Source organism: Lathyrus oleraceus, chromosome 2, assembly GCF_024323335.1.
Source record: "Lathyrus oleraceus cultivar Zhongwan6 chromosome 2, CAAS_Psat_ZW6_1.0, whole genome shotgun sequence".
Classification (NCBI taxonomy): Eukaryota; Viridiplantae; Streptophyta; class Magnoliopsida; order Fabales; family Fabaceae; genus Lathyrus; species Lathyrus oleraceus.
Window position 1 is genome coordinate 425,513,164 of NC_066580.1, and position 13,761 is coordinate 425,526,924.

Consider the following 13,761-nt stretch of genomic DNA (forward strand, 5'->3'; position numbering starts at 1 on the left):
CCTTTTCCCTTGGAAACAATAAAAGCACGGTGGCGACGCTGGTTTAATTAACGTAAAGTTTATCCATAGTTAAATGGTCATTAATTTACCGCTACACCATGTTTTACCTTTCTTGTAATGACATGAGCACACGGGAGACCATATGTTTTCACAATTGCGCATCCACACTTTGTGCTATCGGAGCCTACATTATCAGCTTGTTTAGCTTCGTGAAAAATATAATTCAAACCCGCTCGAGATATGTTTCCGACCAACTGAGAATAAAGATTGTTGTATTTAAATCTATGTTCCAAAACTATGATGCTAGAACCAAATGATATATGTATCTCTTTATGCTAGTTCTGAATCATTTAGTTCACGGAGTCCCAATCTCTACACAAATATCCCTTACTATTTCCCAACCAATTATTTAATGTAGCCTCGGTGACTCAACTCGATTAGTTGTTGTATTTCCAAGGTGTCTAACCTGATCGGTCCAAGCACAAACAATTTTCTTCTTCACCTGGTCAAGAATTATGCTTTCAACATATTTCAACAAATCAGGATAATTTTCGCACACTTTCTTGAAATGCATAATGAAATCGGCATAAAATTCTTTAGTGGGAGAATTTACTATATGATTCCATGCATCCATTATTTTTTCCACAACCACACCAGCCTTCACCATTTTTTCATCTTCAGCCTTTATCTATTTCGTTCCTACCGTAGGTTTAACCTGACTTCTCACATTCTTTGTTATGTGATACTTACAAAGTAATGCATAAGAAGTAGGAAACCTTTACCACTGAATTCATCAAGGTGATATCGCGGTCAGTAACAATCACTTTAGGAATCTTTTCTTGGTCCTTCAACATGGCCCGACACACCTCTAAGACCCAAGTCCCATTCTCCTCTTTTTCGCTCTCTAGAAATGCAAACCCGACAAAGTAGGGCTTCTCAGTAGAGGTAACACCAACCATCTCCAATAATGGAAGTTTATACTTGTTGGTCTTGTATGTTGAATCAAGTATGACCACGGTAGAAAACGTGTTGAATAACTTTATGGAATCAGGATGAGTCCAAAATATATCTCCAACGGTAACTCCATCCTCGCAGGTTTGGTACCTAGACACATAACTGTTATCATCCAACTGTTTCAAGAGTTGTTGCATTTCAGTTTTATCTCCCATTAACGCCTTGTTAGTTTGGTACCAAATATTGTACACTTTCTTGATATTTGAGATATTTTCGGGTCTTTTACATTTCAAAGTTGCAAGTATATTTTTCGGTTGAACCAAATTCAATGTCATGTCAGTAACATATTCTTTCTCTTTTGGCTTGATGCAACACGCAATTGGGTGACCGACTAACTTTACACATAAGTCATGGTTATGTAAACCACATATGACATTGAATCTCCATTTATTATTTTCCAAAATATAATCACACAACTTAAAGAGATATTCACATTTTTTTAAACCGATGTCGTCTCATTTAAAATTTCAGAGAAGAGGTCTATATTTCCCGCTTCTTTCGCACATCATTGTCACAAAAGCGCATCTTCTATCCGAATCATTATTGGACCTTCCGATAATCACACAAAATCCCAATTTGGAGGCCTCTGTACGAATCTATTGAAGTATGTGATCAAGAAACTTAAATTGTTGCTCATGTTTAAATTGGTTGCCAACATCTACCGCCTTCACAACAAAACCTTTGACTGTGGGAGGCACAACTTGTTTGGGAAAAATATTCGGGTGCATCATATCTAATGAAAACAATTACCACAAAACAATAAATAAGCGCTAATGATGTAAACAAAGTTGAAAAAGTGAACACAGACAAATATCAGAGATGCATTTCTGGGTAAGTTCATACACGTTCCAGAAATGTATCTCCGAAATAATCGCTAGTTTTTCATACATAAAACAAGAGTGTGAGCAATGATGTTTGAAATAAATTATCTTTAACTGAAATTTCAACTTCTTTTGTTCCCTTTGATGTGATGAAACACAAGATTGAAGATTTGGAGTGAAAATATGGATTGAGAATGGAAAGGTTTGTTGTGAGGGTTTTGAGTGAAAAACAAGTATGCATGTGTGATCATGCAACTCTATGTTTTATCAAATTATTTCGGAGATGCATCTCTGGAATATCTGACATGCAAAGGTGACAAAAAAATTCAAAATCTCGCCCCAAGCATCCGAAGATGCATCTCCGGAATGTCCACTGAGTTGATCAACTGTCATTATATTTGTTGAAAACACCCAAAGACGCATCCCCAGATTTTTTTTTAGTATTCATCTAAGGTGACACTTATTTGGTGCACCATAACATTGGGGTATAGTGCATCCGGAGATACATCTCTAAAATCTGAGAAGAATTTATAGTATTTTATGTAGTGCACAAGTTACATATATTGTGCATTAAGAAATTCTCTTATTATATTAGTTATTCAGTATACAAATAACATAGTTGTATATATACGCATATTTGTAATTCAATTATATAATTTTTAATAATGACAATTAATCCATTATTTCTCATTCTCTCCTCTTTATTTCACTCAAAATATCTCACACATAAACAAAATTTAGCAAAATCGCTAATATAAAATATATATACATGAGTATTATAAGTCTATCGATATTTAGAATTGTGAGAATTCGTAATTAGGCTTCATAATGTGTCATTGTTAAATACCATACTTCTAAAAATGAATTATTATACTCTTAATTCATGATTTTTTTTTACAAAATATAAGACTGACATTTATAATTTGTTTTTCTCAAGGGATACGATTCTTACAAAATTGAAATTTAATTTCTTTTTGTTAATTAGTTTACCATAACTGATATTTTAATATTAAAATTCGTTTTATTTAATAATTAATTATTTCACTAATACACAAGAGCATTTGAATTTAAAGATAAAAAATCTCTCTTTCAGCACTACAGATGCAATAATATGTTAAATTCTCTGATGAAAGATGTTTGTGTTTATTCATTACCGCCATTTAAGAGATTAATCTCTATAATTAAATATAAATATCTAATTTATACTCTTTCCTCTCACTATATAGATATTTTTTTTATATTTTTCAAATTTTTTATCCTTTTAAAATATCAATGTAATATTTATTAATATATTTTTATTAATATATTTTTATTTATTACATTTTAAAACATGTAATTATTTTACAATCTATTTTTAATAAGATTATTTTACTAAATAATATTCAGTTTATCATTGAAATCAACATTATCTTAAAAAAATATAAAAATCTCATGTGGAGTACTAATTATTATCACTAAAGTGAAAAATATTATATCAATTATATATTAATTATTTAATTAGTTAAATAATAATTGATATAATTATTTATAAATAAATAACTATTGATAGTTATTATTAAATACTAATGTTTGATGATTTGTTTAATATAATTTGTTTTTGAGAAATCATAATGTGTTGATCGATGATTTTGTTAACTTTTATCAGTTGTAATATTAATTGATTAGTTATTTAATTACTTTCCAATCAAATGTTTAATTGTAAGGAGAAAACTTAGACCGTATTGAGATTATTAATCCTTTCTTTCTTATTCTTATATATATATATATATATATATATATATATATATATATAAAAGAATGACAAGAATACTTATAAACTATTAGATATAAATGGTTATATTAAATAGTCTCATTTAAAATACATGCACATCTCCTAGTCTATTATTTAGTGTTAACCTTCCCAAATTCTTTTATTGCCTGAGTTTTACGATTAAAGTATTTTAATATTTCAATATATGAATTTAAGTTCATCAGATTCTAATTGTATATTTTGTAAATGAATATATTTTTTTGGTAAAAAAAATGAATATATTTTAAAAACAATTTCATATTTTTTTAAATGAATGTATTTTAAAAACGATTTCATATTTTTTAAATGAATATATTTTAAAAACGATTTCATATTAATTTCTTCTCTTTTTTTTTCTCGATAAAACTCATCCCAAATTACCATTTTTGTAAAAAAAATCATGATCAATTAATCACTTATTTGAGCATAAATTTCTAAATTTTACGAGAAATAAATCATCTCTTTATATCAATCAACACATGAGTAACCCAGTAAATGTTCTTAGTTTTATATCATCTCTCTGTATTGTTGAATTGTAACTCCTTGTGTCGAAGCAGGTTGCTCGACAGAAGTAAGAAAGTGTCAAACCACCTAGTATGTTAAGTTGTGTTAGTGTGTCTAAGTGTCGAAGCATGTTGCTTCACACAGGATTTCGACTTAGGTATATTTTAGCAGTGTTAGTTATTTTGGGCTTTTATAGTTTTGGGCTTTGGCATGAGGTCCAAGTTAACCTAAATCTATAAATAGATGGAGTAACCCTTATTTTTGTAATGAGGTGAATATTCATAACATTGTAATTCACAGTATTTTACAGTTGCAAAGTGAATAAGAAGTTTTTCACAAAGAAACTCTGCCGAATTTTGTTACTCTTCTCCTTCATCGTTCTTTCTTTCTTTCTCTATTGTTCTTTCTTTTCATTACTTTGCAACTGTTGTAGGAAAGTCGAAGAGTGATATGGCTTTCCAGGCTCAATCAGCAAAAGAAAGAAAAGGCAAAGGAAGCTAGAATGGCAACAAAGGCATAGGAGGTTAGAACAATTCAACTGGTCGAAATAGAAAGAAGGAAATTGGTTGAATTAGAGAAAACCCTGGAACCAAGACAACCAAAGAGATGGTACTGCAGGTAGAGGAAGCGGTGGTGGTCAAAAGCCAGACAAGAGTCACATTCAGTGTTACAATTGTCAAAGGTACGGTCACTATTCTAGTGATTATCCAGAAAAGAAAAAGAATCAAGAAACTTATGCAAAGCTGGCGAAACACGAAGAAGAAGAGACGTTGCTGATGGTTACAACAAGAGAAGAAGAGAGATTCAAGGACCAGTGGTACTTGGACTCAGGATGCTCATCACACATGTCTGGAAGAAAAGATTGGTTTGTCAACATAAAGCCTTCAATGAAGAGCATGGTGAAATTTGAAAATGACAACACTCTAGCAGTTGAAGGTGTTAGTGATGTTTTGATTATGAGGAAAGATGGCAAGAGGTTAGTAATTTCAAATGTTTTGTACATACCAGGCATGAAGAGTAATTCGCTCAGCATATGGCAGTTGGTCGAAAAGAACTACAAGGTGTCGATCAAAGACAAGATGATGAGAGTTCTCGACTCAAATGGAAGGTTGATCTTGAAGGGTCCAATGTCTCAGAATAGAACCTTCAAGATTGAACTAAATGTGATGGAGCATGCGTGCCTTGCAATAGCAACCATCAGATATGAATGGATATGACATTATAGACTTGGCCATCTCAATTTCAAAGACATCAGAGATTTGAAGAGAAGAAATATGGTTTCAGGATTACCAGAAATCGACATTCCAAACGAAGTGTGTGAAAAATGCGTGCAGGAAAAGCAACATAAGAACAACTTCAGTAAGGATGCAGGAAACAGGTCGAAGACAATTCTTGAAGTCATATACTCTGATGTATGTGGTCCTCTCCAGGTGGATTCGATTGGAGGTAACAAATACTTTGTTATATTCATAGATGATTTCAGTCAATAATTATGGTCTTACCTGATCCAAAAGAAAAGTTAAGTGATCGAGGTATTTGCCAAGTTTAAATCTATGGTCGAAAAACAGAGTAGTCGAAAGATCAAGATTTTGAGGACTGATGGTGGAGGAGAATATGTGTCAAAAGATTTCGATGTATTATGTGTGAAAGAAGGGATTGTGCATGAGGTGGGGCCACCCTACACTCCACAGAAGAATGGAGTCACATAAAGGAAGAATATAACCATTATGAATATGATTAGAAGTATGTTGAAAGGGCAAACATATATCCGAAGAATTATGGGGAGAAGCTGTGTCGACTGCGACATATATTCTGAACAGATGTCCGACGAAGAAGCTAGAAGTAATCACGCCATAAGAGTGTTGGTCTAATGTCAAGTCTAGCTTGAGTCATCTCAGGATGTTTGGATCTATAACACATGGACATGTGCCAGATCAGTTGAGAAGAAAACTTGATGACAAGTCAAGTCAGATGATCCTGATAGGATATCATTCGACTGGAGGATACAAGTTGTTCGACCCAGTGAATAAGCAAGTGGTAATCAGTAGGGACGTGATCATATATGATCTTAAGGAGTGGGATTGGACTGAGAATGTCATGAAAGATTAAGTGAGAATCTTTTATGATGAACCAGATAGTGAAGTCGAAAGAGAAGTTCGACAAGAAGAAGTCAGAGGTAAAGCAAGCACAAGCAGACCTCAAAGAACAAGACACATGCCTGCAAGGTTGCAAGAATGTGTGATTACATCAGATGATGTGGTCAATGAAGAAGGTGAGATGGTACATTATGCTTTCTACGTAGATGTCGAACATGTGAATGCATCTGAGGCATTGAAAGATTCGAAATGGATGAAAGTAATGGATGAAGAACTGGAGTCAATCGAAGTCAACAACACTTGGTCACTTTTCGAATTTCCCCAAGACAAGAAGACAATCAATGTGAAGTGGGTATACAAGGTGAAGTTGAATCCCAAAGGAGAAGTGACTCGACGCAAGGCGAAACTTGTGGCGAAAGGATTTCTTCAGAAAGAAGGAATCGACTTCGATGAAGTTTTTGTACATGTTGCTAGGATCGAAACAATCAAGTTGGTTGTTGGTCTAGCAAACATGAACAATTGGCAAATGTGTCAGATGGATGTGAAATGTGCATTCTTGAATGGTCCCTTAGAAGAAGAAGTTTATGTTGCACAACCAACTGGGTTTGTGAAACATAGCGAAGAAAGAAAAGTGTACAAGCTGCATAAAGCCCTGTACGGACTTAAACAAGCTCCAAGAGCTTGGAACAAGAAGATAGATGGCTTTCTAAGGAAGAAGGAATTTGTGAAGTGCATAAGTGAACATGGAGTACATGTAAGAAGAAGTAAGAGTGAATTGCTTATACTATGTCTCTATATCGATGACCTGTTGATAACAGGTAGCTGCAAGAAGGAGATCGAAGACTTCAAAGGTGATCTCAACAAGGAATTCGAAATGTCAGATCTGGGTGACATTTCATATTTCCTTGGCATCGAATTCTACAAGAGTGGTTGAGGTTTGATGATGCATCAAAGAAGGTATGCAGGAGAAATTCTCAAGAGATTTGAGATGCAAGATTGCAACCCAACTTCAGCTCCAGCTGAGCCCATATTACAAATTTTGAAAGATTCAAATGAAGATGATGTCAATCAAACCCAATATAGAAGACTTATTGGGTCACTTCGATACCTTTGTCACACAAGGCCTGACTTAGCATACAGTGTAGGTATGGTGAGTAGGTTCACGCAGAAGCCAAATGTATCACATCTAGCAGCGACGAAGAGGATGTTGGTGTAAGCTCTAGAGGCCAATACTTTTGGTACTTATATCGAATTATTTATTAATAGTAAAAGGCTTTTTCCTTTATCATGTTTGTTTAATAAAGTCCCTAGAATAGCTAGTCCATTTAATGTATCAAGTGTGACTTAATCATGAGATCCCATTAAACATAAGGACACTATTCTTAAAGTATCCGTAGTCGAGCTTTGTTGTAAAGTGGGATAACATTAAAGCATTAAGACTACCATGTATATAGACTGATGATCGCATCTCATGGATCATGGATAAGGAGTTATCAAGTCTTAAATATATGTATGAATATTAGGAGTAATATTTATACTAGATTGACCCACTATGAGAATACTATATAGAATGTTATGCAAACTCCAAACTCCTTTTGGGGACATGCACTATTGACAACAGCTTACACACTTAACCGTGTTCCATCCAAAAAGGTTGAGAAGACACCATACGAGATATGGAGTGGTAAGAAACCACATATGCCTTACATGAAGATTTGGGGTTGCGAATTTTATGTGAAACGACAAATTTCAAATAAGCTTGAGCCTAAATCTGACAAATGCTTATTTATGGGGTATCCTAAAGAAACAAGAGGGTATTACTTCTACAATCCTTCCGAGGGCAAAGTGTTTGTCGCTCGAACTGGAGTTTTCCTAGAAAAGGACTTTATTTCCAAGGGAATCAGTGGGAGGAAAGTAGAGCTTGAAGAAATTCAAGAATCACAAAGCATTGATACACCTATGGAGGAATTAGAGTAGGAAACACAAGTAGTTGTGGAAGAGCAACCTGCTCAAGTAGAACAAGACTAGCATAGGTCAAGCAGGATACGCCACCTACGTGAGAGATATGGATATCTCATAACTGATCAAGATGATGTATTACTCATGGATCAAGATGAGCCTGTGACCTACCAAGAGGCCATAACTGGTCCCGAGTCTAAGAAGTGGCTAGAAGCCATGAAATTTGAAATGGATTCCATGTACACAAACCAGGTTTGGACCTTGGTAGAGCCTCCTGTAGGAGTTAACCCTATAGGATGCAAGTGGGTCTTCAAAAAGAAGACTGACATGGATGGTAAGGTACATACCTATAAGGCAAGACTGGTTGCAAAAGGATATAAACAAATTCATGGGGTTGACTATGATAAAACCTTTTCACCAGTTGTAATGCTTAAATCTGTTCGGATTTTACTTGCTATCGCTGCATATCATGATTATGAAATATGGAAGATGGATGTCAAAACTGCTTTCCTTAATGGGAATCTTCTTGAGGATGTGTACATGACACAGTCTGAAGGATTTGACATACCAGAAAAGCCCAAAAAATATGTAAGTTACAAAATCAATCAATGGATTGAAGTAAGCTTCCAGAAGCTGGAATCTTCGTTTTGATGAAACAGTAAAACAATATGGATTCATCAAGAATGATGCTATCGCAGAAGCTGGAATCTTTGTTTTGGATCAAAAAGTTCATTAGTGAACTTGGCATAGTTCCTAGCATTGTGGATCCCATTGATCTCTATTGTGATAACAATGATGCTATCACACAATTTAAGGAGCCTAGATCTCACCAACGATCAAAACACATAATTAGGCGTTATCACCTCATTCGAGAGATAATAGATATAGGGGATGTGAAAACATGCAGAGTACCTACACTTAACAATATTGATGACCCACTAATAAAGCCTCTTGCGCAATAGAAGCATGATAGCCATACTAGATCTATGGGCATTAGGGGTATGCTTGATTGGCTCTAGTGCTAGTGGGATATTGTTGGTGTAAACCTTATAGAGCAATACTTTTGGTACTTGTATCGAATTATTTATTAATAATAAAAAGATTTTTTCTTTATTATGTTTGTTTGATAAAGTCCCTAGAATAGCTAGTCCGTTTAATGTATCAAGTGTGACTTAATCATGAGATCCCATTAAACATAAGGACACTATTCTTAAAGTATCCGTAGTCGAGCTTTGTTGTGAAGTGGGATAACATTAAAGCATTAAGACTACTATGTATATAGACTGATGATCGCATCTCATGGATCATGGATAAGGAGTTATCAAGTCTTAAATATAAGTATGAATATTAGGAGTAATATTTATACTGGATTGACCCGCTATGAGAATACTATATAGAATGTTATGCAAAGTGTCATAAGTTATTCTCATGGTGATAGTGGTGTATACCACCATTTGATTTGAAACCACTATGGACCCTAGATGTAGAGTCGAGTGCCTTATTGCTGATCAAACATTATCCGTAAATGGATGACCATAAAGACAGTTGATGGGTACTCCAAGAAGCATGCTGAGGGACATGAGTGACCTAGATGGAATTTGCCCATCCTGTGTAATAGGATAAATGTCTAAGGGCCTAATATTGAACTGGACAAGGATGACATGGTCTATGCCTTGTGTTCAATATAGACATAAGGGTAAAAGGGTAATTGTACACACAAGTATTATCACAAAAGGATTTGTCAGATCACATGACATTTTCGTGTCTTGGATAGCAGTGATGTGTTGCTAGATACCGCTCACTGTTTATTATGTTAAATATGTGATTTAATATAATTGTCTATGTCGCGAAAACCTACAGGGTCACACATAAAAGGACAGATTGATGAGAGATAGAGTAAATAAGGAACACCGTAAGGTACGGTGCACTTAAGTGAATTGTAGAGCATCGTAAGGTACGATGCACTTAAGTAGAAAACGAAATATGATAAAGTACCACGCGCTGAAGTGATTTTGACATATCATAAGATATGGGCCACATACATTTAAGTGGGATTTTTAGCTTACACTCCACACAAGTGGTTCTATAAATAGAACCCTTGTGCAGAAGCATTTGTTAAGATGAAATTTCGTTTCTCTCTCTCTCTCTCTCAAACACACACACACACACACACACACACACACGCACACACACACACACACACACACACACACACACACACACACACTCAAAGTCTTCATTCGTAGCATCTAGCACTGAGACTAAAGGAATCCGTTCGTGTGGACTGAGTAGAGGCGTTGTCACCATTCAACGTTCGTGATCGCTCCTTAGATCTGCATCAAATGTTTCAATCGCCACAAGAGGTAACGATTCTATCACTGATCATGCCCATTCGTAAGGATCACTAAAGGTGAAACTTTTTAATTTCCGCTGCGTTTTGGATCGCTATTCTCCTTCAGAGGATACTAAGGTATCTGAAAGGAACTCTCGACTATGGCATTTTGTTTCCTACAGCTGATGAAGGAAAATAATGCAAATTAGTGGGATACACTGACTCAAGTTGGTGTAGTGATGCTAAGGATCGAAAATCCACAGCGGGATATGTGTTTATGCTAGGTAGGGCACTAGTTGCTTGAAGTTCGAGAAAAAAGCCAGAAGTTGCATTATCATCGTGCGAAGTAGAATACCTAACAGCTTCTCTTTGTGCATGTCAAGCAACATGGATGGTGGATCTGGTCGAAGAGATAACAATGAAGAATCATGGAGCAATTACTATGAAGATCGATAACATGTCAACTATCAATCTGGCAAAGAATCCGATAGCACATGGTCGAAGCAAGCACATCGAAATGAGGTTCCATTATCTTCGAGAGCACGTAGCAGATGGAAAGATAAATATAGAACACTGCATAATTGAGAATCAGATTGCAGACATCATGACGAAGGGAGTACAGGTCGAAGTGGTCAGAAGACTTTGAGTTATGATGAATGTAGATAGCTTAGACACAATGAATTAGGTGGTGTGTTGAATTGTAATTTCTTGTGTCGAAGCAGATTGCTCGACAGAAGTAAGGAAGTGTCGAACCACCTAGTATGTTAGGTTGTGTTAGTGTGTCGAAGTGTCGAAGCATGTTGCTTCACACAGGATTTCGACTTAGGCCTATTTTAGTAATGTTAGCTATTTTGGGTTTTGACTTGAGGTCCAAGTTAACATAAATCTATAAATAGAGGGAGTAACCCTTATTTTTGTAATGAAGTGAATAGAGTATTCATAACATTGTAATTCACAGTATTTTGCAGTTGCAAAGTGAATAAGAAATTTTCCACAGTTTGTGGGCAGAGAGAAACTCTGCAGAATTATATTACTCTTCTCCTTCATCGTTCTTTCTTTCTTTCTCCATTGTTCTTTCTTTTTATTGCTATTGTGTGGGTAATAACAATCTTGTTCATCAAGGTTGATTGAAATTCTCCATAAATTTTGAGGGATTTCCAATATGTATGTCGTTTACTTTCTTCATCTTCATATTCGTACTTTACAAACACCGAATCCAACATTCATCAACATCAAAACCTTTCTGCACTAGATAAGCATAAAATATCATCTCTTTTTTCATCTTCTAGACTCTGATTTTCTGGTCAATCAACTACAAGAAAGAGACATGCCAAAATGTTCAAACTGGAGTTAAATTCAAGCGCACGTTAAAAATCAGCAATAAATTTAGAAATCTATGAGCCATGCCGACAGGCCATAATTTGTGTGGATATGTATTGTTCAATTCAACCCTTTCTTTCATTCTGATATTCATTTTTTTCTTGGTCTCATGAAGACAATTTCTGATTCTAGTACAGAAAGTCACTTCAGTTAGCTTACATGTATATATCAAATTATTAATTATATGAACAATATATAACATGCATGTCAAAGTGCCCTTCATTTACACGTATATATTACAAATTTCAAATAGTTCTACATTAACAGCTAAGCACTGCAATTTCAAGGCCCACTTAACCTACCAATTTTTGTTCTCAACTTCAATGAAATTGAATCAACATATTATGCCTGTAGTAAAGTTGAATTGTTGTATATCTGAATTAGCTTTGTATACCAGTGCAGTGTGGAATTTGATAACTATTACATGCTCATAAGCAATTTCTTTGGCAGCATACAATTTGGTGAAAGTTTAAAGACAAATTTGTCTAGTTACAAACATGTAGAATTACAAATTATATACGTTTCATATGTGGATATAGATGGGTGGTACCACACCGACGAAGACATCAAAATATCATAGAACTAGATACAAAAGTAGTATAAAAAAAGAATTATAAAACCATGTGGGACAAAGATATTTCCAAAAATGCTTTGGCGTATGAAAACATGAGAATACAATCACTATAATGATTTTTGATTGAAATGTATATGCATCTATCCTATTATCCTTCAAATAATACTACATCATGTTTTTATAATATACTTCTGTATCAAAAGTTTGCGTCAAATTTTCAACAACACTGATAAGATATATACAATTCGGTTGGGGGACTTTCTTAGTGAGTTGAGAGACATCGAATCGAGTGAAGTTTAGTTTAAAATCTAAAAAATGGCATGTGAATCGGTTTGGAAATATGACATGATTTCGAGTTATCAAACTCTCCATACATTTGAACCCTTGCATGTCCTCAAATAAGTTAGCTAGTATGTAAGACAATGAAATGCAACAACGAAGGTATAAAGACTAAAAGGAAAATATGACACTCAGATACTCATACGTGGCTATAAAAGTCGGTTTTGTTAAAATTGATTCGATAGGTACTAGTGTCGACACCAAGAATATTTGTTAAAGATTTTATTGTTATTGATTTAACAATATGATTAAATTAAAACAAATAATATTTTGTTGGTGATATTCAAGGAACAAATCAAATGTCCACCAGATTCTACATTAATTCTGGACGAAATCAAAGATATTATCTAAGCAGAAAAATCCAGAATTATTATGCTATATAAGAAACTCAAACCTACAATAAAAAGCAAGCACTCCCATTGAAGATCCTAAAGTGTTGTGTATTCCATGTTAATGTTCTAATAGGATTAATGTAGAATTTTTTATGTACATCTTTATGTTTCAGTAAATTGGAATAGAAGGTTTGTTTAGTTGAGGTGTAATCAACATTGTTATGTACACCTCTATGTTTCAATAAATTGTCATAAAAGGTTTGTCTAGTTGAGTTGTAATTTTTAACATTCTGTCATCTTGTTATGATTTTAGTTGATCACTAGGGTTTAGTGGTTGTTTGCCCCTGTAAATGATTTTGTGGCAGAGAAGAAAGTGGGTAGGTTCTCATGTTTAAGAGGAGACTCTAAAATATAAAGTCATCTGATAGTGTTAGGAAAATGTATTGGACAACATAAGGTTCGTTTTTGCTTGAAGACTAATGGTGTATCTTGTGGAACTTGTTGTCGACGCATCGTGTTAGACATATGTCCCATAAGGAACAAAATTTCACAACTGACACTAGTTCGTCAGTTAAATCTGAGACCTCATTCTCCAAACCTTCTTGGTGGAGGAAAACCGTA

The 13,761-nt window shown here is 34.5% G+C and overlaps 1 protein-coding gene across 1 annotated transcript; it reads right to left on the reverse strand.

Moving 5' to 3' along the window:
* Positions 1-746: 746 nt before the first annotated feature.
* On the reverse strand, positions 747-1,289 carry LOC127123529 (protein FAR1-RELATED SEQUENCE 5-like). Its single transcript, XM_051053740.1, has one exon. It carries the CDS (start codon positions 1,287-1,289, stop codon positions 747-749), a length of 543 nt encoding a protein of 180 aa, XP_050909697.1.
* Between the last annotated feature and the right edge of the window lie 12,472 nt (positions 1,290-13,761).